Source organism: Opisthocomus hoazin, chromosome 15 (assembly GCF_030867145.1).
Source record: "Opisthocomus hoazin isolate bOpiHoa1 chromosome 15, bOpiHoa1.hap1, whole genome shotgun sequence".
NCBI classification, from domain to species: Eukaryota; Metazoa; Chordata; class Aves; order Opisthocomiformes; family Opisthocomidae; genus Opisthocomus; species Opisthocomus hoazin.
The window spans coordinates 13,294,077-13,321,081 of NC_134428.1; the positions used below are offsets into that span (position 1 = coordinate 13,294,077).

Here is a 27,005-nt window from a genome sequence, read left to right on the forward strand (position 1 = left end):
ACTAGGGCAAGCAAAGGCTTTTAAAACTAATAAGTTTTACCTGTGTTTACAATCAGCTATGCTTTCTTCATGACCATTTTATGTTCAATTCAGCAAGAATGTTACCCTGTCTTCTACAGCCCACGGAATGCACTAAAGACCAATGTGTATTTTTTGTAGAATGGAGTCTGAATTAGCATAATACATATTCTCTATCTCAATCTACTGGAAAAGCAGATGGCGTTCCATTTCATATCTGACTTTGGAAAACCACAATAAAACAAAGCACATGGCTGTTTGGCTGAATGTTTTAATCTAAATCTTACCTTTTGCTCTACAGGCAAGTAAAACATCAATTGTGAGTTCCTACAGCAGGGTGAATGTGAGACGGCTTTGAAAATCTTTTTACAGAAAGCTATACAAAAGCAGAGCCTGAGAAATGCTTTTTCATTTATTGACTATTTTTAATAGTTTCTTTAAGAGAAGAATTACAGAAGAGCACGCAATTACAACTACATGCAAACTACACTCAACTATGTGCAGGGTCTCGGGTGGGGGGGATTGGTTGGGGGTTTTTTTGTTTTTAAACAGAGGCCAATATCCTCCAGCAGCAGACCCACAGAAAATTAGCTCTGCCACTGACTCAGTGTTTGCCTTAGGGCAAGTGATCCAGGATTTCTTGACTGCCATTCCTTTCTGATATACCTTATGCTGCTGAGAGTTGGTTTAAACAATAAAATCAAGTTGCTGAAATCATGAGATTGAAGACAACTCTGCCCTGCAGATTACAACGCGGCAAGTCCAAAAGGCTCAAAATCAGAAAGAACAAAAAAGACGCAGTATTTGATCATTCAAAACATCTCTTTTTTTTAAGTTAACTTTGAAGTTTTATTGGGAAAGTTCTGGAGAAAACACTAGCAGGATTTTGAATACAAAGAATTTGTGCCCCGCAGCCAGCTGGCAGACAACATAGTTACCACTAAGTAAAAAGAAAAGGGAAAGAAGGGGAGAAAATAGGAAGGGGATAAGTATAAAAGAACAGGACAACAACTGGAGTTTGCTGACATTTTTTGTTCAGATTCTAGTATTTCAACTTTTGCCTAGGCTATTCCTTCTGTTCTCAAGACATCCTCCCAATCCCAGAAATCTCTCCAGACATCTCTCTCTATGCATAACCTTTTCATCTGAGTAAGGGAAAGCAATGTTTCCTCCTGTTGATTTTTTTTTCCCTAGCGATTTCTTAGAGAATAGTGGTAATCCTACTGCTCTGTAGTATACTTAAGGTGAAGCAATTTGATGATGGATTGGACCGCCTCATCTTCACCTTGCCTGTTAATCTCAGCAGCTGTTTCTTGCTTTGTTATAGAACAAAGCAGCAGAGATTAGCTCTTGCTACACGCACACAATGGCATTTGTTTTTCATAACAGAGTGTTGCCACTCATTCAGCAGGGGTGAGATATAAGGATGAGGGAAATTGTGCGATGCCTGAACAGAGAATGTGACAGTACTCTTAATAAGAGGAAGCCTGCTAGGTACAACAGAAAGGTAAGTGAACACAGCACTGATGTTGTGCAGCTAAAGTTCACGATAGCGTGAGGCACCAATCCACCTGGAGCTGTTCTTTAAGAATAGAAGATGATGCTTCCTATCACGCTGAATTACTATTAAACACCTCACCCTAAATTCACGTCCAGTTTTAGGATCTGAATTGGAACATGGCTATAGCTATGCTTGACTAAAAGTGACTGCAATGCTAAGGGCTTTGCTCCTTTTTATTCTGTTGAGAAATGAAGCCTACGGGAGAGATAAGATCCATCTGAAAAAGTGGGGCAGAAGAATCTTTACCAATAGGCTTGCTAACCTATGAGGAGGGCTTCAAACTAGGTCTGTCAGGGAATGATGATGGTGATAGTCCAGTGAGAATCCGGGGCACTGTGAACAGTGAAGGGGAGACTCTGGTACATTCCTTGTGAAGGCAGCACAAGCCAGATCCCACCTCAAGTGCCTGAACACAAGTACATACATCATAGGAAACAAACAGCAGGAATTAGAACACACACAGCTTTGATCCCATCAGGATTACAGAAATATGGGGAGACAGTCTGCATGTTTGGAGGGTTGAACTACATGGATATAGGCACTCTAGAAAGGACAGGCTGGGAGGTGAGGAGGAGGGGGTGCAAAGCAGCAGCCTGAATGTGCTGATCATGGCCTTCTGATAGGTGATGAATGCTTTGGGAGTTTATGGTTAAGGATCAGAGGACAAACTGCTGACCTGTAAAACAACACAGATCATGCTGTATAAACTAATACTCATTTTAACCTTGAACTTTAAAATGCTTATTATTACCAGATCATCTCGCTTCAGTAAAAGACCAAAACCAAAAGTAACAGCTGGTAGTATTACCAGAGGGGTCCTTTGGTTTCCCATTTCTTGTCAATAGACATTTGACTGGGACTTCTGTTTTCCTACAACAGTTACTAAAATTGAAAATTATAAAATTCCTTCCCATACCACATAATGTTGCACTCCATAAATAGCATAGAAGCACAGGGAAGCTGGCTTAGAGCCAGCACTAAAGCAGGACCCTGGCCTTCTGGCACAGAGAGAGATTTTGCATCTAGAGGTTATTCTTCTTTGCCTGATGATGCCACCTCACTAATTATGAAGTGCTATCATTGTGACAGAGCTTTCTGATGAACACAGAAGCAGCAAACTCTCCCCAAACCCCAGTATTAGATCAAGGACAGTGCTTTGCAGAATGTGGTCTCAAACAAATGAGCCACTGCTCCAAATACAGTGTTCTGCACCAGAAAAGAAAACATCAACTTGCTCTAGCAGATTCTCCGTATCCCTCGTCAAGCTTCACACTAACAAATACTTAGCTTTTACAGACATTTATGCATCTTCACCATTTGGGCCTGAGGAGAGTCTGAAAGCCATCACCACTGGCCATTTAAACTTTTTTAGAGGTCATCCTTCCAGTGGATGAGCACACATTGAACGAACTGAAAATCATCAGCCCCTATTACAAGACCATCTGTCTCCTTATTCTCATTATTCTCATCTTCTCCCTTGCTTTCATGTGCTGAAACAGTCATCGTGTCTCATCATTAACAGTCATTTTACAGTGATCATTTATACTGAAAATCATATAAAGCATACTTGAGAGTATTTTATACACTTAACTGACAGTCACCAGAAATTCACCAACTGTTCTCATAATACTGGCACCACCGGTGTTGGTGGAAGGGGATGGGGATTAATTTCTGGTGTAGTGTCATTATTTAAAATTGTTAATTTCATTCATTGCCTTTCTTCAGAGAAAGGGTTTTTTAATCTTGAAACTCTTCCTCTGTCCCAGCTAGCCATTACCTGTCACTGATGTATCTATTTTCAAAAGAATCAAATTCTTTTGAAAAACAGCAAAGCTATGCTACTTTATGTTTCTATGTTATTATTTTCCTGTGTTAAACCCTGCCAACCCTGCATTTTGCTGCTTCTTGTGCAGCAATTGTTCACTAAGAGTACCATAACAGATACAGTAAAAGCACCTCAATAAATGGCACAGAACAGTATTAGACTTTCAAGCTGACAGAACAGCACTTATCCAAGTGAAACACCAGACTCGACTCAGTAGCAGGAGACCAAACAGCATTCATGTTGGTCAGTTCACAGGCACCACAGAACGCAGCATCCTCCCCCTGTAAATCCTGACACACCAACTCCAGTGATTACATTTATTAAAATAAACAATTAGATCTGTTAGGTCATTACTGAAGTGCACTTGCATAAACAGAAGTCAAAAAAATACCTCAAAAGCTTCCTGAGAGGTTTACCTTTTCAGGGAAATTCAGGTTAATTAACCCAACTTAATTCATGCTATCATGAAATTTAGGAAGAAAGCTAAAATGTTTTCTAATGTAAATGAAATGTATCATAAAGGAAAGTTATCATAGTAAACAAATCTAGCGTGTACTCTTATGATGACTGTTTTTGGGAAAAGTCTTTAGTAAGGTAAACTGCCACCAGGGACTTGTGGGAAAGAGGAGCAAGGAACAGGGGGCCCAGCTGAGCCTTTGTGTAGGGTCATGTCAGTAGCAGCAGGCAGAGACAGGACAAGACGCGATTTATGGCCTAGGATGCCTACACTGATGCTGTTCTACCACTGCAGCTCTTAACGCTATCACGCTCAGGCTACATGAAGCCAGACAGCGAAGTGTATTAAAAAAACGCCACTTCAAACAACAGCATGCAACACAATCCACAGCAAGTATTATGAAATTAGACTGGTTTGACATTTCTCACATATAGTTCTTAAAATTTCTATAATTACTTAGCAGTTCTGGCTTCAGTACATCCAGCTGCTTTTTGCAGAACAGATAAATTGGAGTTGGAAGTGAACAGCACACTTCACAACCTGAAGTCGAGAAGTAGCACCTTGAGACTTAAGGCAGATCAATCACTGTTCCTCTTGAATAAGCAGACTGCACATGAAGGTCTCACCTAGACATTAATAACTTCCCTTTAGGGACTCAAAAGGAAGGGACTAAACAGAAAGAGCAAATTAGCTCAGGGGGACGAATTCCAACTAGGGTGCCATATTCATGCTTTGTATGAACTCTCTTTGCTTCTCTCTACAGCTCTCCTCTCTCATCCTCATAAAGCAAATAGGTAATTCGCCCAGTGGCATGTTTCTTGAGCAACTTCTGATGCAATAGAAAAGCTTTCTGCACATGTTACTTCACTTTTTTCTGTGCCTACACATTACACGTTTTCCATTTGAGCGGTCAAACAGTGAACAGCCCACCCAAACATGCTGTGTAGTCTCTGTCCTTAGAGGCTTTCAGGACTGGACAGGATAAAGTCCTGAGCAATGGGGTCTGATGCCACAGCCGATCTTGCTTTGAACAGAATTTGTGAATCAGTGACCAAAAAGAGCAAGTTTAAAAGTTATTTAGCTATTTTGATTGCTTTTCTATTAAAAAACCCCCAAATAAACCACAAAAACTTTCCACCTCAAATACTCCTCTCCACTGCTGTACTGTACTTGTTTTGGGCCATATATTGGGACGCAGGGCAGTTCCAGGAATTTGACATAAGCTACATGAAAGCTCTCCAGAACAGATACCAGTCTGGCTCTGTGCAACTTTATCCTCTTCCAATTCTGGAGTCAACTCTGGCTCTCATGAGCTTCAGGCTTCACATTTGCCTTAACTCCATGACCTACCCTACCCTCTCTTTCTGAAGCTCCGATGATTAAGATCCCTTCTTGCATGCACACGTGCACCCTATTCTCATTATTTCCAAGGCCAGCCAGTTTTTCCTCACACTTCTGTGCGTATTTTGCACAGTATGGATCACTTCCTTTCAGACTGATGTAACTCTTACCTTGACTATCTCCATTCATGCAACAATAACGGGAAAGAGGCACCATAAATATGGGGAAGCCTTCATAAAAACAGATGACATGTCTACGAAATGCTTCTGCTGAACTGGTTTTCCAACTCGGCTTCCAGAGCACACTTCACTGTGCCAGCAACGAGAGCTGTCTCATTACTCACACAAATTTGGGCCATTTTGAGAGTGAGAAGTTTTGTGCTGTCATGATTCACCACAACAAGTACCAGCATAGATGCCTTTTTCAGTTGGTTAAAGTAGCATAGGGATCCTGCCTGTATATACATCTAGCATGTTTACACTAGGTTAAGGTTTTCCTTTCAGATTCAGTAAGATCCAGATTCAATAAAGCTGGCTAGAGGCTTGAAGCCAAAGGTCCTGGAAGGACGCAAGAAATACTCCTGAACCATCCTGGAACCACAGCTCAGAGCCGAGGGAGCAGAACATCAGAGGTGACACAGCACTGCGCACACTGCTGAGGACTGATGTGTCTGTCTATGACAGGGCATAGCTCAAGAGGACTGTGAAGAAACAGAAGGATTGGTAAGGCACCGGCACAGATTGCAACATGAGACTAGTCCAGAACACAGGCCTTTAAATCATCCCCAGAAGTAAGAAAAAAAGAAGGGGAAAAAAAAAGACCCAGACTAATATTTTCTGCCCAGAATTCTCGAGATAAAACACTTTCATGCAAGTCAGCACTAAACTCAGGAATTCACCACTGCCTAAAATCACGTGACAGAGGATGGACTTTGCCCTGTGAATCAAATGTATTCACCATTAGATATAATGCAAGTTTACCATAACAACAATGCCTCTCCATTTTTCCTATTTGGCTTTTGTGGAAGATATGAATTATAACAACTCAATAACAGCTCATTGAGCATTCCCTTCATGTATTACATTTTTATCATACCACGCTTACAAGCGATACTAGTTGGATGTGTGATTTGTTTGAATTAATGTACAATTCTGTAATGTAAACTTGAGGTCAGTTTGCAGTGCCTGAAGAAATTATCATCCAAATTAATCTTGATTGGAAGTTAGTAGTCACAGTTGTGTCTTGTTCATCACCATAAAGCAGTCACTGTCACATCACTGCTAGAATCTAACATCAAAATTATCCTCTCCCTGTGTTACAGGTGGCATAAACCCTTAAGTGTTCATAGCGGAGTCAGGATTATTCACTCTTTTCAAGGACAGCATTTATTATATTACACAGTAGTTGTTCTTGGTGAGCTTGATGGTTCCAGGAATTGATAATGGAATCTGCTGCCTTCTCTCTTGAGATCAATACAGCCCATGTTTCTTGCAGCAAAGAATCTCTTCTACAGGTGGCTGACACACACTTCAGTTAATTTCTTATTTCCCACCAGTCTAGTCCCAAATTAAGAGGCAGCACCAGCAAGTCTCTCTCTAACGGTCCTGTTAGAGACCTGGTTTTTATGATTTCTCCAGTTTGAAAACATTTGCACTCCTAGTTCCTGCTTGCCAGGACAGTGCTCTAACTACTAGCTTAGAAGACCAGGATAAAACCATTTTTAAGTATCTCACTGTGGTGGGTTAGAGAAGAAAGTAAAGATGACTAACGACACAGACAAACCTCTCTTTTCAAAGGGAACGGCAAGCACTGTTTCTAGGACTGTTCACATGCATCGGGCTATGATTCTGTAATACAAAACAAGTAGGTAATACTCGCTGGGCAACCAATGATCTACAACAACATGAGGCTTCACCTTACACATCCTCCTTCTCTAGTCTCAGTAATTCTGTGTTCTTCTGCACAATCACCCAGCTTCAGTAGTAGGGACATAGCATAGCTTCATTCTAGCCTACTTGACAGATGAAGAAACAGGAGCGAGCTGTTGGTTTAAAAATCCTTGTGCCTGAGGAGGAACCAAGATGTAGGATGCAGTATATGAACTCCTTGTTTCATGTTAGAAGATGGCCACCACCAGGTATTTAAAATGAATGCAGCACTGCCAAAGTGAATTAGACCCTGCTTAACAGGCTCTGATCAAGTCAGGTTTCTCACCAGTCCCCTCAAAGATGCAACAAAGCTTGAGTAGCAGAGAGGCATACAGCTCTCCAGGTCAACAAACTTTAAAAAAAACAGGCTCTCAGAGAGTCTAGCGGCCTAAAATGGAGGTTCCCATTGATCTCAGGGCTACATTGTGCTCAAGATAAGCCCGAATGAGAATGCAAATGAAATTCTAGCAAAACAACTATGACCCATAGTCCCTGAGCAGAAAGGCATACTGTTTGCCCTAGTATTTCTTACCTTTCCTCACTCCTGATGTTTGACTCTGCTGCAATGCTTCTCAAATGGTATGGCTCACAATTTGGCCCACTGGTATCTCCATTCAGCATCCTGACTGTATTCTGGAGCTCTCAGAGGAGAAGGCAACGACTGTGCAAAGTGCTGCCAGCCCGTGGCTAGGTGGGTGTCAGACAAGGGTTCTGCCAGAACACCGTCCTAGAGGTCTACTGTTCCTATGTACACAGTGTTTAATTTTCATGTTTCACAGAATTGAACTAACAATTGTTTCTACACAGACAGAAAACTGAGAACGATTTTACTATTTAACACTTCAAAGCTCAAACCTTACTGTTCTTCATGTCATGAGATTACACATGCTTGCACAAATCAAAATGCTACTCATAGCTACTTTTCTCTGCTATTAAGTATCTTGTGCAGTAGCTGAGCATAAACCTCCTGAATTTCACATACATCATTTTAACATTATACATATAAGTCATTTGGTGCAAATCACTTGCAAACAATCAGTCCCAAAATAAGAGTTATTTTAACTCTTTCTTTCAACCAATTCCTTGGTTTTTATCACCTATTAAAAAGTTTCTCATAACGATTTTTATTTCTGTGTTGATCTCTGGGGAAAAAAAAAAAAGATCTGTTGATCAACGTTGCTTCAAGATTTGGTTGTCTCCTGCTTTGAGTGAATTTCAAGCTAGATTTCTGTTACGTAATTCACATGTCTAAAGTACTTCTGAGTATGCAAAAGCATAATACAGGCTGGCAGGGAAGGCAGAAAGATGGTAATGAGAACAATCCACTTTTATCTTCTTACCAAATAAACCCAGATAAAGACAATACTTAAAAATTAAAAGACAGCACATTCAGAATGCACTGAAGAGACACTGGTTCCATGCAATATTTCTTCTGCAGCAGGATCATTGCAGAAGAAATTCAGCGAGACAAGAACTGAAAGTACGAGAGATCAGAAACTATCTGATCTCTATTGATGAAACTAATTCACGGATTTCCAAGCTACACTATCAATGAGAGCTGTTATATCTCCCCCTTCACAGAAGCAATTGCTGGCAAGACAGAGAAACTCTCCCTGACTTAGTAAACTGCAAAACTTAGTAGGTACTCTCCCTGTGTTCCTTCCCCAACTGCAGAGTCTTTCATATATAACAGAATTAGCACAGTTTACAACAGGAGCAAGAAAGAACTAGACTGAGTAGCCTATGCAGGGGGTTCATATCCAAGCATAGTACCAAGCCCTGATGCACAAGAAACCTCTTTACCTCTTCTGCTGAGGAGTTCATGGGCTGCTGAAGGCAGAATATGAATGTTTCCATTGGTCAGAAAAACTCACAGGTGATAAGAGTTTTAATAAACTCTTGTTCTATCTCTAGGCCTGTGAAAAAGTAAGTTCTAGAGTCTGTCAGATATGAAGAACTTGAAGCTGAGTCAAATGACCTCAAATTTTGGTTCCTAAGCAAGTTTGTTCACCCATTTGGCACATCAGATGTCAAGACAATCCTGACGAATATGTGTATCTTCGAGCACTGAGCTGATTGATCAGATTGAGATCAATTGAGGTGATCTCAATTGTTTTCATTTCCCAGAAAGTTTTCCTATAGCTTTTAATGGGAGACAGTACAAGTAAAGCACCAGGAGCAGGCAGCACACAACTACTCCAGGGGGTTTAGAGGTACTTTTGAGAGTCAAGATCTAGTTGCCATGGTATTGGTAGGGGATTGCAGATTTTTGCTTCAGTGGAATGAATGCACACAGCAACACTTCCATCTTTTCTAGCATGCTCTTCACATGCCCTCCCACATCTTCTCTATCTCCATCTTCTCCTTTTGTGTGACCACCATTTCTCAGGCCAGCAATTTCCTCTGTCCTTTTCTCCTACGCTCCATCGCCCTGACTCTAACCCTGTGCACTTCCTTCCTCCTCCTCTATTTTTTTCCACAATTATCCATTATGGGATTTGTGTGTCTCAGTGCACCAATAATGTCATACTCGTACACTAAACTAAATGCCAAAATAGGAGCAACCAACAATTAAGACGCTTGTGCTTACTTTTATATCTGATATTCAATACAGCTCATCAACATCGGACCAGGAGTGCTCTCCTGGTACCTGTAAAAATGTTACCAAACAGTCATAATTCAAATGTACATTAGCTAGAAGATTAAAGACTGTAACCAACCGCTTTTCACATTAACCTTCTGTCTGGCTATTTCAGTAAGCAGACATTGTAATAGGAATGTCTAGATTTAATATTTCAAATGAGATAGCTCAATGCAAAAAGACATGAAAAGAGCAGAACCAAGGAGCATCTCAGATTGCAGCAGAACTCAGTTATCCCTATTGTGTGCGTATTCAGAATTAACCAACTGCTTCAGGTATGGAGCTCTGATAAAAAAACCCATCAGTTTAACAAAGAGGGGATTTTATTTGGGGAGGGTGGGTTGCAAAGGGAAAGTCACAATACAGTCTGTTTATTTGGCTTTTCCTTGCTTAGTCATGATGGACTGCTTACTGATAGTAATATCATAATGATGAAAAGAAAAATGGTTTAAGCAATCCGAAATCAAAGACAATGACTGAGTAGTTTAGAATATCCTCTTTGTGCCCACCAGTCCACGGTATTCCTTAGTTGGGATGTCACAGCACCAGCATAAAAGCAGTCTTAAAATACCTTAGCTGAAGAAGAAAGTACTTCAGGGATGTCCTCCGAGAAGCACAAGAAAGAATAAGCATAATAATAATAATAATAAGCTAGTTTCATATTTGCCTCGCTGAACTGTATTTGTCTGTGTTGTCCTTTAAAAGAAAGACATTCATTTAGAGTCCACAGAAAATTTCAACCACCAAATCTGAAAACCCTGAAACCGATTTTTAGAGCAGCCAAAGTTCTAACAGCTTTCATGTCTAAACAGCATTAATAAATTAATCTTAAAAACAGGATAAAAATTAATGAAGTGTGCTGAATCTTTTTACAAAGCAGAAAAATAAGAACAAATCTTTGAGGAGACATGGCACATAAATCCTCGCTTCTGCACAGAAGTGCAAGAAGATGGATTAATTCCACAAGCAGCACAAGAGAACAGAAACAGGATAAAAAGGTGACTGAAAATGAAAAAAGGCTAAGTAAACTGCAAAGACAAAAGACCCTTACTTAAATTCCTCGGCTCCAACAATAAGTAGTGCATGACAGTTTGTCAGTAAGTGTGAGAAACTCGCTCAAAGGAGGAGTCACGTGAGGACTTCTGACATCTCCACAAATGAGAGTTGATAACAGACAAATAATGCCCTATTTTTCATGTGTTTCAAAGGGCTTCCACACCAAACAGGCAGGTGCTCTGCAGGTGGCAATTTCATCATCAATTAACTGTTCAGTTCTAGCAATTCATTCGGCTCAGCCCCAACACCAAGCCTTTAAGTTCCTTTTGATACACAGAGAGATTTCTCTGTCCAGTGCCTGGCAGGAGACTCCTGCCGATTGCTCTCCAACCATCGCTCCGTATTGTTATGCACACCGGGAGGCAAAAGGAACAGGAAGCTCAAGACGACAACAGGAGCCACAGATCGCTCCTCTCCACACAACTGTACACCTACCACATGGAAGAACAAACCAGAAAAATCCACACAAATGACCAGCACTGCCGTCTGGAGAGGCTGAAGCACTTCAACTGCTCAGTGTCACTTAATTAAAATTCTGTGCTTGGGTACAATCTTTAAATCACTTTTCTAATTAGGAAACGCACTCTGGCCCAGGTCATTAGCTGTGCAACGTCAGCAGGGTACCAAAACAGCTTTGAGTCTAAGTGCTCTAGAGATTAGTCTCGTTATTCAGCAATGGTCTCTCGATCAGAACAAAAAATCCTCCTAAAAACATGCACCTAGTCAAGGCAAGGGGTCCAGGAATCAGTCCTCAGTACTGAACAGCACACGGAGTACTGGATTAATCTAATTACATTGCTGTTGCTTTTCTCTGGCAAGCTATTTAACAAAATATGCAGCGATGAGAAAAGACTTGACTCTCACTTCTACTACAGAAGATAATTAAGATTTGTTTGGTGGAACAAAAGACAAAACAGAATTGAAAAAAATCAACATAATTTTCAATGTTTTTTGACAGTTGGAGAGAGTGTGTATTAAAAAGGATTAAATGTAATTATCCTCGTTATTTTTTCTTCTGTTGATTCTGAAAATGACATGAGATGATCAACTTCAGGACAACATGCAGCATCATTTTGGAGCAAACTGCTTTCATTTCAAGCATGTAATATACGACCCACAGTTTTGCTTCACCAACAAGTAGCCAAAGGTGATCAAGCATCATCTGAAAAGCAGATCAAGACTGACAGAAGAAGTGAGAGAAACAGCCTGGTGTTTCAGGTTGGCAAAAGACTAATCTGTTCTGAAATAAAAACTAAAAAAGTCCTCCAGTGCTTTGGAAATAGGAGTGCACCAGCAAGTCTCTCGGTTTAGCTGGGACCCAGACTTTTCATCCTCTTTCAGTTACCAAGTCCCGGAACCTGATTTTGAGCACTGACATCTCATAATGACTTCAAATAATAGTTTGGACTCCAGCACTCCTGAAAATCTGGCTGTAAGAGACACACACACATAGCTTCCTCTTCTACCAAAGCAACAGCTTCCACAACAAAGCAGTCATGGCTACCCGAGTCACTGGATTGCTACCTGCAAAGGGATGGTTAGAGTCTCATCCTCTAAATACTCTGCATGTTTTTAGGTACTCCAATTTTCTGTTCTTGATCCCCATGCTCCTCTCTCCAATTATGAAGAACAACTGGCAAATGTACCTTCTCCCCCCCTTCTTATTTTTGTTGGTTTTGGTTTTCCCAAACACCCCCTCGTGAAAAGATTCAACAGACAGGAAGTGAAATGAAAGGATCTCAGGGTACATTCAGGATTAAGCTCAAGCTATAGAACTAGACTTAACCGGTAAACTTCACGCTGGTTTAAGTTAACACAATATATTTAATGGACATAGGATTGAGCACAAGTAACTTGATCACCTGAGGTCACAAAGACACCCAAGTACAGACCACCAGACATGGCAAGAGCGCATTCCAAATGCAGAAAACCCGCTGGCATTTTGCTTTTAGCGTAAAACACATCTCAAAGATGTTTCCAGTTCTGATGCCTGCTAATGCATACTGCATATAACAAGTGACAGAAGTCTGCAAAGAAAAAAACACATCTTTTTGTCACAGGCTTTTATACTCTTTAATTCTGCACAGTGCCGAAGCATTGTTACCTGCTTATCTTAGTAAATGAAAAGGCAAACCATATGGGTAGATTTCCAGGTGTCTCACAGAAAGAAGGAGAGAAAGGAAAATAAAAAGTGCTCTCTGTATTCTAAGCACGAGTACAGCACAGAATGACAAAGGCTTTTTCTTCGTCTTATTATCTTTTAACAAAAATCCCCTGAAGAGCTGTACACCAACTCATTACCAACTTCTGTGCACGAATTTATAAACAGTTTCAGGTAGCTCAGTTCAAAACATTTCTACTTTTGATATTAAGTCTGAATGGCTTTTGAACAGAAGGGAAAAAACAGGTTTTAGGCTTCATTTCAAGATTATGATTTAATTGAGGACCTTTTTTTTGGCCAAAGATATGGGGAAGAACTAGAACATTCTAAAACAAGACACATGAAAACACCAAGCTGACTACAGGTTAGAAATATGTGAAATAATGTCTACAGTCGGCGCTTATTAAAAGGGAGGTTAATGGGAAATTGGTTCACAATGATTAACAAGTTGTCAAATGCCCATGTTGTCTTTTAAAAGACAAGTTACTTTATCCCTCAGGCAAATAATGCAGCAAAATATTTGAGCCTTCTCAACAGAATACAGCATGCCTTCTCCTCATTCCAAAAGGTGATGGAAATTACCATATTTTCTCCAGACTGCAGAGCAGCCTGAAGCCTGGTTACAAAGCCCCCCATACATTGGACTGTGCGGCTCAAACACGCAGGACCAGAGGGCAGGCAATCAACAAGGGGGAGGCTTCTTGGCATAATCAGTTCCATAGCATGACAAGGCTTTTGAAAAAGATATCTCACAGATGCGAGAGATACAGATTATAGGAGAATAGGGACTACAAAGCTACTGAGCCTTATTTGCAGCCGAAGCTCAGGTCACAAAATTTTACTCTAACTAAACACAGGTATGAATACTTTAAAGGAGAAGACTGAAAAACTTGGGGTCAAACTACTTTGTTTTCACATCAGTAGGCACAAACAGACTGACAAAAGCAAAATGTGAAGTCACAGCCACACAGAAGGAACATTATGCACAGCTCTCCCATATTTCTGCCAGGAACAAAAGTTGTGTTGACAAAATAAAACATTTTCTGCATATGAAAGGTAAGACGATCCAGAACGAGGAAGCACTGGGTAACTCAAGGCACAGCACACCCACCAGTATTAAGGTCCAAGTGGAGACCATTCACTGAAACATGTTTTCAATGAAGAACAGAAGATACCCTGGGTAACGACTGTGAGAAGAATGAAAAGCCAAATAAGTAAAACATGAAGCTACAGGAAGCTGAAGGAAAGCTCGGCTGAAAGCACTGTGGTCCATTAAACACCCAAAGGAAAGGATGGAGCAAGAAGAGATACAAATGTAGATTATCCAGCAGGATACAAAATAAAGAATCGCACTGAACTGATACAATTAAGCAGGTCAACAGAAAACAGAATTTCTGCCAAATAAAACTGAAGTCTATGTGAGCGAGGATTCCAGCATGTCTGATCTTTTCACTGACACTGTCTGCTGTTTTCATTGAAGAAGACTACTATGAGGAAATTGAAGAGCCTTGTGTTGAGAAACACTTACACATCAGTTGTCGGCAAAAAAGAAGTGCCCAATAACTCTTAGCAGATACATGGTATGTAGCAAAAGGAGCACTGGAACAGGCTGCTCAGGGAGGTTGTGGAGTCTCCTTCTCTGGAGATATTCAAGACCCGCCTGGACAAGGTCCTCTACAGCCTACTGTAGGTGACCCTGCTTCGGCAGGAGGGTTGGACTACATGACCCACAGAGGTCCCTTCCAACCCCTACCATTCTGTGATTCTGTGAAAAGGAAGACTAGAAATGCTGAAAACTTTCTTCATGAACAAAAAACATCAACTGAAAACAAGTCAAGGGGAGTCATAGACTGGAAACAGGCATCACTACACTTGTTTAACTTCAGTAACTCAAAAAATGAAGCTGTATTACCATGCTTGTCCAAGAGCAGTCACACTCACTGGATTGTCAGTAAACTGCCAGTCACTCAGAGCTGGCTCTACGACTAGTAAGGCACTGCTTTGACAAAGGGGTATTAAAAGAGTTTCTGTTATAAAGCCATGAACTAGAGGATATACACTCTTGCTGAGCATTTCTAAACTGTCTTACCTCAAACATCTCTTGCTCTGTCCGTCGATGATCATCCAGTAGCTGCTCCATGTAGGTCAGGTTACGGAATTTTTCTAGATAACTACTGTATTGTTTCTGCAGTTGCTCCTCAATCTTCTCATACTCATCCATAAAAGCAGGACTGAAGACAACAAGCACAAACTACTCAGCAAAATATTGAGTTGTACATGCAGAATTCTTAAAAAAGCATTTTGGGGTTTGCAGCTACCTTTCCATATCTGCTAGACCAATCTAAAAGGACCTTTTGTTTTTTAAGGTTCCACACTACTTCAGAGACTAAAAGCATAAGTCAAAAAACCTCATGAAACTATCCTGCAAAAATTACATATAGCAAAGGAAAGGTTATTGTGTACCCAACACCATTTCCTTTCAAACAGGCAGAAAGACAGCATTTTGGCCCTTTTAGTAGGCAAATCTAAGTTAGTTATCCTGCTGTTCCATAACTCCAAAAAACCAGCTTGTAGCTGGTAAATCACCAGTTTTGCTGGAGACTTATTTCCTACAAAACTGTGCTGTGTCATTACAAGCGTAACTAGACTTGACACCATAAGTGATAAGGTCCTTATACTGCAGAGCCAGCTGCTGCGCCCCAAAGAACACTGCCGCTGTTTGATGCTTCACAGCTCCCCAATACACTTCCTTCAAAGTGTACTGATCAAAACACGTATATGAATCAATGTCATTCCTTCCACCACTTGTTTTTCTAATATTTCCTTTCCCCCCTCACACCCGCATATTAGGTCAAAAATAGAGCATGATCTTTCAGACTGTACAAACCTGCAGTTTAAATAAGGGCAAGAAATTAACCCTAACTGTGAGTCCGAACATCTTGATTTTAGGCAGGCTGTACCCACTGCCTAGAAGAACTGATCCTAACAAGGGATGCATAATGAACTCTTTTATTGGTGGCTAAGAATGCTAGAAGCCTCTGGGAACAGAGGGAATGTTTGCACCAGTTGCCATTTTCAGGAGAACTACCTGACACAACCCATGTTTAATGACAAAGCAAAAGACAAGACATGCGATCCGACCATTTCGTACAGCTCAAGTAGCAATTAAGCAACCCCCCAAAATAACATTCTGGCCACTTTTAACAGCCCTGAAATTCTGATTTCAAATGCATGGTAATGGAAAAATTAGCAATTACAATCCAGACTGGGCATTTCTAGAAAAAAGAATCTCTCTCTTCTACCGACCATCATCTCGGCCTCATTGCAGACTTCACTCCTCTCGGCTCTAAGCATTAGCAATGCACAGTTCCACCATTTCTGCTAATGCTCATTTATGCAGTAGATCATCAGTTCATAATCTTTACCGAACACTTTGTAGAGTCTGTAGCCTCTTCTGACTTCTTTCCAGTTCCAATTTCCGTTTTTCAATCTTGGCTTCTAAATTGGCTTCATCCAAAGCCACATTATTCAACATGTCTTTAGTCTTTTGGACTTCTTCCTAAAAGAGAAGGACAGCGAACCATGGCTCGCACTGAAATAATCTGAATTACCTTTAAGATGCTGAACATTCTTCTACACAATATCGCATCTCATGTTATCAAATAACATTATAACAATGAGTTGCAACATAAACTGACTAGGCAATGAAAATGAAAGAGTTCTTTGTGGCCAGAATAGTGAACTAACTGGACATTTACAAACTTCAAATAGCTGATTTTCTTTCCCCAGATGTTCTTCAAGAAGAAAAGAAAAAATCCTCACAGCTTGCCCTGGGCTTTATCTTTATTTTTCCATCTCACTGAAAAAAGCAGTAAAAGATAGGAAAAAGCCTCCTCAGAAAAATCTGACAGGATACATAAGGACAACTCTTGGTGTTTAAGTATCTGAATAAATACAGGTGAGATGCGTTTATTTCTTGGTACTATTTTAGGGAATTTTAGGTTAGGTTTCCATTTTTTTTCCCCTCTTCAAGATAAAGATCTCTTTTATAAAGCACTGACTCTATCTGAATATCTTCATCCTCTCCTAAGTCTCGCTTTATTCATCTTTTCAAAATCTGGGAAGCATCCTGAACATTACATGTGCTACAGGAACCAGGAGAGGGAAGCGGGAATATTCCAGCTTATTAAAAAAATCAGGAAACCGTGAGCATCTTTCGAGTGAGAGAGAGAGAGGACTTCACACTTGCTGAAATTCCAGCAGTAACTGTTAGGTGCTGCTCAGCTAGAATAGGTAATTTCATTAACTGGTCCAGAACTAAACCAGCTGAGGAACGTGTTATTGCTGTTTCCCAAGAAGCCAAGTGCTCTACTGCTGCTGTTAGTTTATTAGCACTACTGCCTAGAATAGCAACGCGTATTAACAACATTTAGAATTCATATAGACTGTGAGTAGGAGCAGAAACATAAGGACAGATCGCTGGGAGTATCTATTGATTATGCATTGGCTGTTTAAACCTGGAACTCCACTCCTTGTAATTATACAAATGGACAGGATACAGTTTGCTGTTAAATAACTTATAGTAATCTCTAGATTTAATTAACCACCTTACTTGCACAGTGGCTGTGAGTGCAGATAATGGTTCAGACATACAGAAACTCAAGCACTGGAGCAAGGATATTGTTGCAAAGACTGCGACAGACAAAAGGTCCTCCAAAATGAGAACCATAACAATGCACTGGCATGGCACTAACTAGCCCAGTGCTAGTTCCTCTCACCCCTTGGCCAGCTCAGCTATCCTGCTTCCAGAGCCCACCTTCACAACTCCACAGGTACCAGCACATTTTGAGTTACCAAGTACAGCCCTTGCAGCCCTGACTCTGCAAAGTTTATGTGGCTTAGACAACGTAGGAGGGTTGTAGATTTCTGTGCAGATGAAGGCACTTTTTATCCCTCCTGTAGAGCTTCTGGGGCTACTACTGAGCTCAGAGGCAGCAAATATGACTAAAACGTGATTTTTCCCCAAGAGAGAGGCCAAGGGAGGCCAAGCGCAGTTCTTCGATGCATCAGCTGGAGGAATGTTCCTGCACATTAAACCAACACAAATATACAGTGTGACAGTGACAGCAGAGCGGGTCTTGACATGTTCTGCTAGATCCTGCCGCTAGCATTGCTTAGCCTTTCTGCTGCAGGCTGTGATTTCTGACTGCCAGCTCACAATCATCACTGTGCAGACACCACCTTCTCTCTGCCACGAAAAGCTATCAGTTTCAATTAGCGTGCTTGTTCACTTTGAACACAACAGGTTTCCCAAATAAACCATAAGGATCATCAGCAATCGTATTCATCAGCAACCATATTCATCACCACGACACAAGGAGTCATCACAGACTGATCTTGGCCTTGATGAACTTCTGTTCACCATGACGACGAACGTCATGTTCATCACCTGATGTTACCCTAAAGACCAAAGTCTGCACTAGCCATTAACTGATGTTCAACATTAGCCATTAACTAACGAGGTGCAGCCAGCACCACTTGGCCCAGTCAGCTGAAGGTGATGTCTGCTTTGTCACTCTTAACCCTAGGCTGTTGATAAAAAGGGCTATGTTCTTCTTGCAGGAGAGGAATGATAGTTTTGCAATTACAGAAATATCATTTTGCTTACCAGAACACAGTCAATGGCAATTCTCATCGTCTTCTCAGCCTCATTTATCTCCAAAGGTCTGGCAATAGCTTCTGTTCTAGCTTCCTACGAAATAAAAATACACCAATATATTTAAACACTACACAAAGGAATTAATATATGCAGAACTGAGGGTGGTCAAGCAGTAATGATACCATCATCTGTATAATAAATGGAATAAGATTTAGTATTTATTCACCAAAGCTCAGATGATTTAAAGGACAGGAGATGATGAAAAAGACAGTTAACTGAGGTTGGGATTAACACTGAGCAATTAAGGTCTCTTTTCAAAACAAGGCAAGTGCTACTCTCAGAACTGCAAGTATTTTTGAATGCAGGTTTTAAGAAACTGCACTGGTTATTACAGCAGGGTATGCAACGTAGCACAGAAGATTTCATCACCTTTACAAGACTCATGAAAATAATACTGCAGGTAGTATCACAAAAATTGTGGAGCAACAAGCACTATGAACCCATCTAACTCAGCCAGGCAGCTGGGACAGTCAGCAGGGGTCTCCTATGCCCATATGAAAATCAGATGTTGCAGATGTATGGGCTTCTCCGATTCTGATAACCAAGTGGTTCAGAACCCTCATCAAAACAGCAATCTTTGTTTAGATCCCAAAGGATGAAAACAACTCTTCCATCCTCAGCAGTTTTGGGCACAGATGGACTTAGGGGTATTCAGCATGCATTCGACTGTCTGATGTCTTACAACACTGACCTGGTCATTATATGAAAACATTGGATTACTTGTTTGCTATCAGGAGGAGAGGAGAGAGATTTTTGCAGCTAAATGTCCTTAAAATCATCTTATGTTGGCAAACCATTTGGTAACAGGTGGATAAAGACGGAAATAGCATCTGTCTAGAGAACATCTGACTAAGAATCTAAAACCACTTTATACACATTGCAACAGGCTGTACCCAGCCTACTACAAGGAGAATTCTGGAAGCAGATACAATTACTTTGTTAAGTTACCACGCCAGCCACTCCAGATTGCAGAGGTAAGTACTCGCACAGGCAGCCTAGCTCCCTCCTCACCAACCCCAGTTCAAGCAGTTGCATGGTGAACCCAACCAGGGAGCTCATCCAGCCAAAAAAGCAGCTTTTTGTGCTGAGCTTATTCCTCTGTTGGGAGTAGTTCCTTGAACGAGCCTGCCACATGCTGCACGAAGGCTTTTTTTCTGGCACAAGAAAAGAAGTAGAAGAAATATTATGTTGGGAACAGTGACAGGAGCTACATCTGTTAGTGGCAGTGACAGCTTACGCTGCCTGAAGTGCTGTGAACATTCCCCTGTCCACACAGAAATACAAGCTCCAAGCAGCAGAAAGTTAATTTGCATGAAAATAGGATACAAAGAGTCTGCACAATACCTATTCCTGAATAACTCCACAGGTAGACACTTGTGGAGGAAGAGCGGACAACAATAATGTAGCTCAGTAGCTATTCTGAGAAGATTACACATTTACAAGCTCAATAAAATGCCTATTTATTTGTGGAGTCTTTGCCTGAATGGCAATGGCAGCCAGGATCAGCCTGGTGCAGACACTGCCCTTCCAACTGCACCCAGTTCTTCGGACGGCAACAGTGAGAACTCTGCTACACAGCGAACATATTTCAAACCAAATAGTTTCTCACTCAGCAGGTGGAAGGAAATTATTTTCCTTCCCACTTTCAAAAGAGATAAAAGAAACAGCAAGGACCTTACTTCTTAATTACAAACAACTCCCTTACCAATTTCCTTTCAGCAGCCTGGTAAAATACCCACAGAACACGCACAAGTCACCACAGTGTGTGTTGGGTCAGGGTAACTAATGGGGTTTAGATAAACTTCTGAGGAGATACCCTTTTAAGTTGGAATCATTTCTACAAATTTAATGTCTTTTCTTCCTCCCCCTTCCCTCGACTACCTGTGGAAGTTTCATGTCGAGACCACAGTCTTGAGGAAGAAATCCACACCATTTACTACATAGCTCTGTCCTACAGCCACATCCGCTTGGAAAAAATTGTCAGGCCAAGCGTAGTGTAAAAGCAGAAATCTGTATTTTCAGACTGTGGTATCAGGGCTAAACTGGAAAAGAAGAAGGTAACGGCACTTAACCTCCTTGCACCCCAGCAGAGCAAGAGGAGAACCCAAGTGGACCATTACAGCTTCTGTACACACACAGCTCCTCCCTAACCCCTGCGTTCGTATGAACATTTTCCATTTCACTGCTACAAACGGTGCCATGAACCTAATTTTAACAGTTTGGAGTAGTAAATTTAAGTGGAAAACATAGCAAATATAATGGAAAAAATGGTAATATATAATGGAAATAATGGAAAAATAAATATATTTTGTGACCATCTAAGCTGTCGACAAATTTTTTAATGGATGTTTGTAACAGCTTCCCTGAGTATCCGTCACCAGGCCATTTCCTGTTATCCTATGAAAAATCTCCAAGAGAAAACTTTTATTTTTAATATCTCTTTCCAGGAAGGACCTTGCAACTGGCCATACAGAAGAGGATTAAAAGGAAAGCAGATCACGTTACTATGCCTGGATAAAAATAAACACCCCACAAAGATTATGAAGGTGTGAGGAAAACCCTTTACTTTAAAATACCAAAGTTGGTCAATTTAAACATTGTTAAGCCACTAGTAAATTAATGGAAATTAATTTAACACAACCACTTTGACTATCGCTGATTCCCCATGTGAGCGAATAAAGCACATTTCTCCTCCAGCCCAACTCATCCTCACTGGTATGTCTTGCCCAATATAAAACAAGCAGTAACATGACATTTGAGATTTTTTAAAGCCTTGCTTTACACAAAGGTGCATCTGTTTGTGCTCAAATCTGTGGATGCACATAGGCTGTACACTTGAAGGCAAAACCAGTTCTCTAAATTTGTCCAAACACCTGGTATTACATTGCCATTGGCTGTACTCACAATTCCTCGTGCTCAAAAAAAGTGTGCAAATGAAACTGAGCTGAAAACTGTGGCCTCATTCATTTTCTTTTAATGCACTCTTTGCAATTAGGTGTACTAATCAGAATACACATTATAATACTCAAGAGGTTTCCTTTAAATTAACCATTAGAGTTCTCACGAGAGACAAAAAATATAGAAAATATTATCAAGGCAAGAGGAGGTAAGAAGCAGAACAATTTAGGACTATGCCTGGTAATTACAGCTTGAGAAAACAAACATGTGCAAAACCAGAGAGGTATTCATGTACAAGCTAATTGTTTACCACTTACCAGTGCTTCCTGTTCAAAGCGTCCAAGAGCTCCCTGGCTATAGTTTTACATGATAAACACTAATTAAAAATCAGGGAAGTCAAGTGTAAAATTATTTTTGATGAACTAAAGCTGACAATTATGAAAGAAAACACATGAAGGCACACAAGAGACACTGCTTGCTGCGTTATTTCTCCTCCCTGGTTGGACTAATATTTGGTGCTGCATGGAAGGCCGAGATTTTAGTTCTTCAAGTTTTGAATCTCACTTTGGACAAAGCCAGTTGGAAGTATTAAGAAATCAGCTGGCTGGTTTAGACTCAAAAAATTTGTTTTCTTTGGAAATGAGAATTTCCTTACAAAGGAAGAAAGCTTTCTAACCAAAGCCTAGCTGACTGCCCAGTGGCGCAGAACATAGCACAGCCTGACAGGATGCTCCCCACAGGACATGGGAAGCTTGCACTGAGGCCAGCCCTGCTCAAATTGCACCAGTTTTGGCATCCAAAGTGAAGATAAATTTCCTCAGAGCAAAACTGTATTGCAGTCATTCAGGAGACAACAGCGATCTTAAAGCCTTCAAAACTCCATCTGTCTAAAGAATTTACCCGTCTCAGATTTGCTGAGTGATGGTCCCCGGGGTCAAACACCAGCGAGGCAGAAGGCCACAGCAGACCTTCAGAGCAGAAGCCTGAGGTTCTGTCCACAGGAATCAGATCAGCAGCTGTTCGTCTGGAAGGGGCACTGAGCTGCGGTTCTGGCCGTTTGCTGCAGCAGCTACCCTTTGGTGGAGAAGTTGGCCTGACACAGGACTGCAAGTTACCACTATTCTCGCAACACTCAGGTTAGTGTCTCAGTACAGCTTCTTTCCACTGAAAGATAATGAAGCAACTGGTTCACCTAACCAGGAATTCCACCTTGCTCAGCAAAAAAGCATCCTGTAGAATACAAATACAGAAATAGTAACCTTATCAAATCTTCTTCTTGCTTCATTGCCAAACATCCAGCTAAACACAAAAAGGCTGACCAAAATTGAAAATGCAGAAAAGCAGCACAGGACTTGTCTTTCCTGCCACTGAAGACTTGTTCCACAATGGTCTGCAACCTTAAGTTTCCTGGATGTGGAAATGTGCATCTCTCTGTCCCTCTAGGATCAATAGGGAACACCTCTCTTTTATGGAAAGTATAGTACCTTTTAGGGTATGTATACAATCTCTGAAATACATGGTAACACGCAGGCGACTCCACTGCCTGAACAAATGCATCCACTGTCACCTTCCAGGTATGCCTTAAGTCTGTATTATATTTGCCAGCCCTCTTCAAATGTCTTGGACACCCTCAGGCATCTGAAGTGAGACTAGATGCCTATATTGCACCTGCACTTCAGATTTTAAAAAGCACAGTATGGCTTTGTCATCTTTCTGAATAAAAAAAATCAAAGTGCAACTCACCACCACCAATGAAAAAACCCAAAACAAAGAACCAGATAAAAGCTCCTGAAAGTTTGGATCTCAGCCCACTTTTGCATGTCAAATATAACACAAGAAATATCCTGTACTGACAATGAAAATTGTTGAGAAAATAAGACTAAACCCTCCAAAAGCACCAAGAATCAGCAGTAAACACTGGATGTTGTCAAGTGGTGTATGGGCTCCACAGAACACATACTGGCAGAGGGTCAAGATACAGCTCCTAGCATCTTCTGACCGTAGCAGAAACCGGTACAAAACCAGCACCTTCTAGGTACAGTGTACCTTTCCATTGTGTTCAAGGTGGTACAATCTCATTCAGAATCCCCATATGAAAGATAATGTTGTGAGTCCATTCTGAAATCTAGAAGTACCTTCATGGACTCAGTTGTAGCTCGGCTCCTTTAGCTTAAATGTCAGAGCTAGAATGGGAAATATCTGTACTATCGCTTGGCCTTCTACTGAAACTTGAAGAGTTGCTCTGAAAGGCAGGCGACAGGCAAGGTAGAAGCAGCGGTGCTAGCACTTGTCTGCATGCAGAAGGTCCTGCAAAGTGAACTACAGTGCAAATTTTGAGTGCACTTGCTACTCTGTGTTGTCTTGCTCAGCGAATACACTAACGTGTAAGGGGGAATCCATTCAACTGCATCACTCCCCTGTTGACGCTCCTGCCTCGCTGAGTGCTGCAAGGTTGGCGTGGAACTCTGAATCCATCCTGAATCCCCATGCTCCCTTGCTGCACACTAACGGCACCATGCAGAAAGCCAAATGCACTTACTGGCCACAAAAAGCAGGGGCAGGGGGATGCTACCATCTCTGCAAATGTACCCCACCACTTCCCTTACTGAGAATTTTCCCGCAGAGCTTTGTACTTGGTTAACAATGAAGGGCCACTATCGCAAAAACCATTCTGCAAATACGCCCAGTGAAGCATTTTGAACTGGTAATGGTTTTCCATCAGTATGCATCAAAACCTGATAAACCAGCTTCCTGCATGCTTGATGTATGGATAAATGGATGCACACATCTTCTGAACGGCCGTAAGGAACCAAGGCAAGTAATTAAGCATGATCAGTACACAAGTCACTCATAATAAATGTAATATATGTACATATCGACGTGCACAACGTCTAGTAGAAGTTTCTAAACACCTTTCTTGTGATAAGAACCACAAATGGAAGCTTTTTTCCAGCATACCAGCCTTTGCACCAAATGTTTTTTGACCACAGGTTAAATCCTTCCTTGTTTTTCAGGAGTTCGTAAGCCTGATGCACACAAAAGTTACCACCTCACTGCCACTGTCTGTTGCCTTCAGTCTTGGTCCAGGAAGCATTTTACATCCCATACTCTCTGCAAATAAGGGTTTTCCAACTACTGCTGCCTATACAGGCAATAGAACTCTCCTCTGGAGAGTGTATTAGTTTATTATTCAGGGAGTTTACTAATACACATTGTAATCTCATTTGGCCAATACAGGGAACAGATCATCAGGCATTGTTATATATGAACACGAAGGTACAGGAGAGACATTAAAAATAATCCAGACCTTCTGAAGGAATCCAATACTTTCTAACAGCCTATTTTCCTCCTTAAGAGATTAAAGCTCAAGCTAGTTGAGAATTCTGCTGCTCCCAGGCTCTGATAAAGCTATGCTGCTCTCGTATGCTCATCTCAGCAGTCCACAAAAGGAATCCACAGAGACATTTCCCTACTCAGCAATGCAAAGCCCTCAATCAAAGACAGCGTCTGAAAGCCCCTGTTATCCTGATGTGTAAAAAGCATGCCACAAGAAGATCTGAGATAGAGAACCAACCGGAAAGCATAATTTTTTCTGCAGACCAAAAAGGATCAGAAGGCCTGTCTAGCTGGATAAGAAATAATCTGAACATATGCTTTATGACAGAAGAAACCCCTTAAAAAATTCTGGCACACAGACTGCTGAGGTAAGAAAGGGAACTTTGAACCTTTCCGACAGGCACAAAGCTACGCTGCTGTTCCCTCCCCACACACCCTTCCAGGTGGTCCACCAGTCTTCTGGTTCAAGAGCCAACTCCACTGAATTACCCTCAGCTCACAAACGCCAGCATGTGCTTACCGCTATCTTCCTACACCCTTAAACACCTCACCTTTAATTCCCTTCGTGTAAGGTTTCATGGCACTCTGCATTGGTAAAGCTTGGATTGGCCCACAGGACTCCAGGGCATCACTTAACTGGTCCTTAACCAGGACGTGGCTTGTGATGTCTCTTCCAGAGTCTGGCAAGACGACAAGGAACACATCCCTTCTCGCAGAGCAAAAGCTAGGTTTGAGAGTGCATTTCCTAATATAAACAGATAGAAATGTCCTTGGGCAGCAGGGACTGGTGGGAGCTTGCTTTTTGTTTTTCAAAGGGAAAAAGAGCAGGGTCATCAAAAAGGCAAGACACCCAGTCAGGCAAAAATCTTTTCAGTTCCTCCTTTTATCCACATTCTTCTGTAACAAAATCAGAAACAGAATTTCCTTCTCTTATAGACAATGTATCAGAAAACTTCAGGAAGGGTTATGGTTTTTTTTGGTAAAAAAGCAACAAAAAGCAGTGTATTTTTCAGCAGCATCTTTCAGACCTCAAAGATACATGAAGGCATCACGCAAAGCTGCAGCAAAGGTAGAAGCAGGCATTGTCTATGCAGCAATACCACCCAAAGAGATAGTTTAAACTTTTCATTCACATCGAGCCTTTGACTTCATAGATATTGCCATACAACTCGGGGTTCCATTCCCGGCAAAGCTTAACTGGCAGTACGCGGAGTAGCTGTTGTATTCCAGCAACAGAAATACTGAGTGGCTGTCTTTGGGCAGAAAAAAGGGTATTTTAAATAGCTAAAAATAGCCAAAATCATTGTCCTTATGTTTAAGCCCGCACAATTCTCTCTTCCGTAATTAAAATTTTGATATGGCTTTGAGACACATACTTTGTGTCTCATGAAGGAAGGTTAGGAATAATGAACAACCAAAACCTCATCAGATACTCAGAAGACAGTGTTTGTGATTTAGCCCAATTAAGCGGAGCTTCTTGCAGAGTCATACAGGTTTTGACAAATGCTGTGACGTACAAAAGACGGTTCAGATGCAATTTTCTTCCCAGCCAAGCTAGAATGGTTTTTCAAAACAGCCTAGAACTGAGCTACAAGAATTCAGATCTTCCAACTAGCTGACAAAATTATCAGTGCACTGATATAAATGGTCCCCATACTGCACAGAGAAATATGTCACCCGTCAATTTATAGCTGATGCTGTCTCCGAGCTAAACACTAATGGGAAGTTCACTACAGAATAATTTGTTACGTACAGCACATATCCGTAAGTGTTATACCCACACAGCATATAACCATAGTTATAGTTACAGCAATCTAAAATATAGGGCAGTATTGATTCAAATATATCTTAACTGCAAGGTTTAATTTTGCCTTCAGTTTTAGATGGCTCCCCACTTTGCAATAAGCCCCTTTTGTTAAAGCTGGTAGGTTAGGTTTTGGTCTGAAGAAAGACAGTTCAAAAAATCTGAAGCAAACTAGGTAATTCTCCGGAGTTCTGGCAATTCCAGGTTACAAATTTCCACTAGAAATAATATTTTCCTCCCTGATGTGTGGCAGCTTTGTA

At 41.1% G+C, this 27,005-nt stretch overlaps 1 protein-coding gene across 7 annotated transcripts in view; it reads right to left on the reverse strand.

The window, feature by feature from the left end:
* The window catches only part of CLUAP1 (clusterin associated protein 1), a 71,070-nt gene that overhangs the window by 29,884 nt on the left and 14,181 nt on the right, over positions 1–27,005 (reverse strand). For all 7 annotated transcript variants that reach the window (XM_075436360.1, XM_075436361.1, XM_075436356.1 and 4 more), the window contains 3 exons: positions 18,657–18,740; positions 16,414–16,547; positions 15,078–15,219 (listed from right to left, as the gene is read on the reverse strand). In XM_075436360.1, coding sequence (XP_075292475.1) covers positions 15,078–15,219; positions 16,414–16,547; positions 18,657–18,740 — 360 coding nt within the window. The remainder of the gene's footprint in view (positions 1–15,077; positions 15,220–16,413; positions 16,548–18,656; positions 18,741–27,005) is intronic.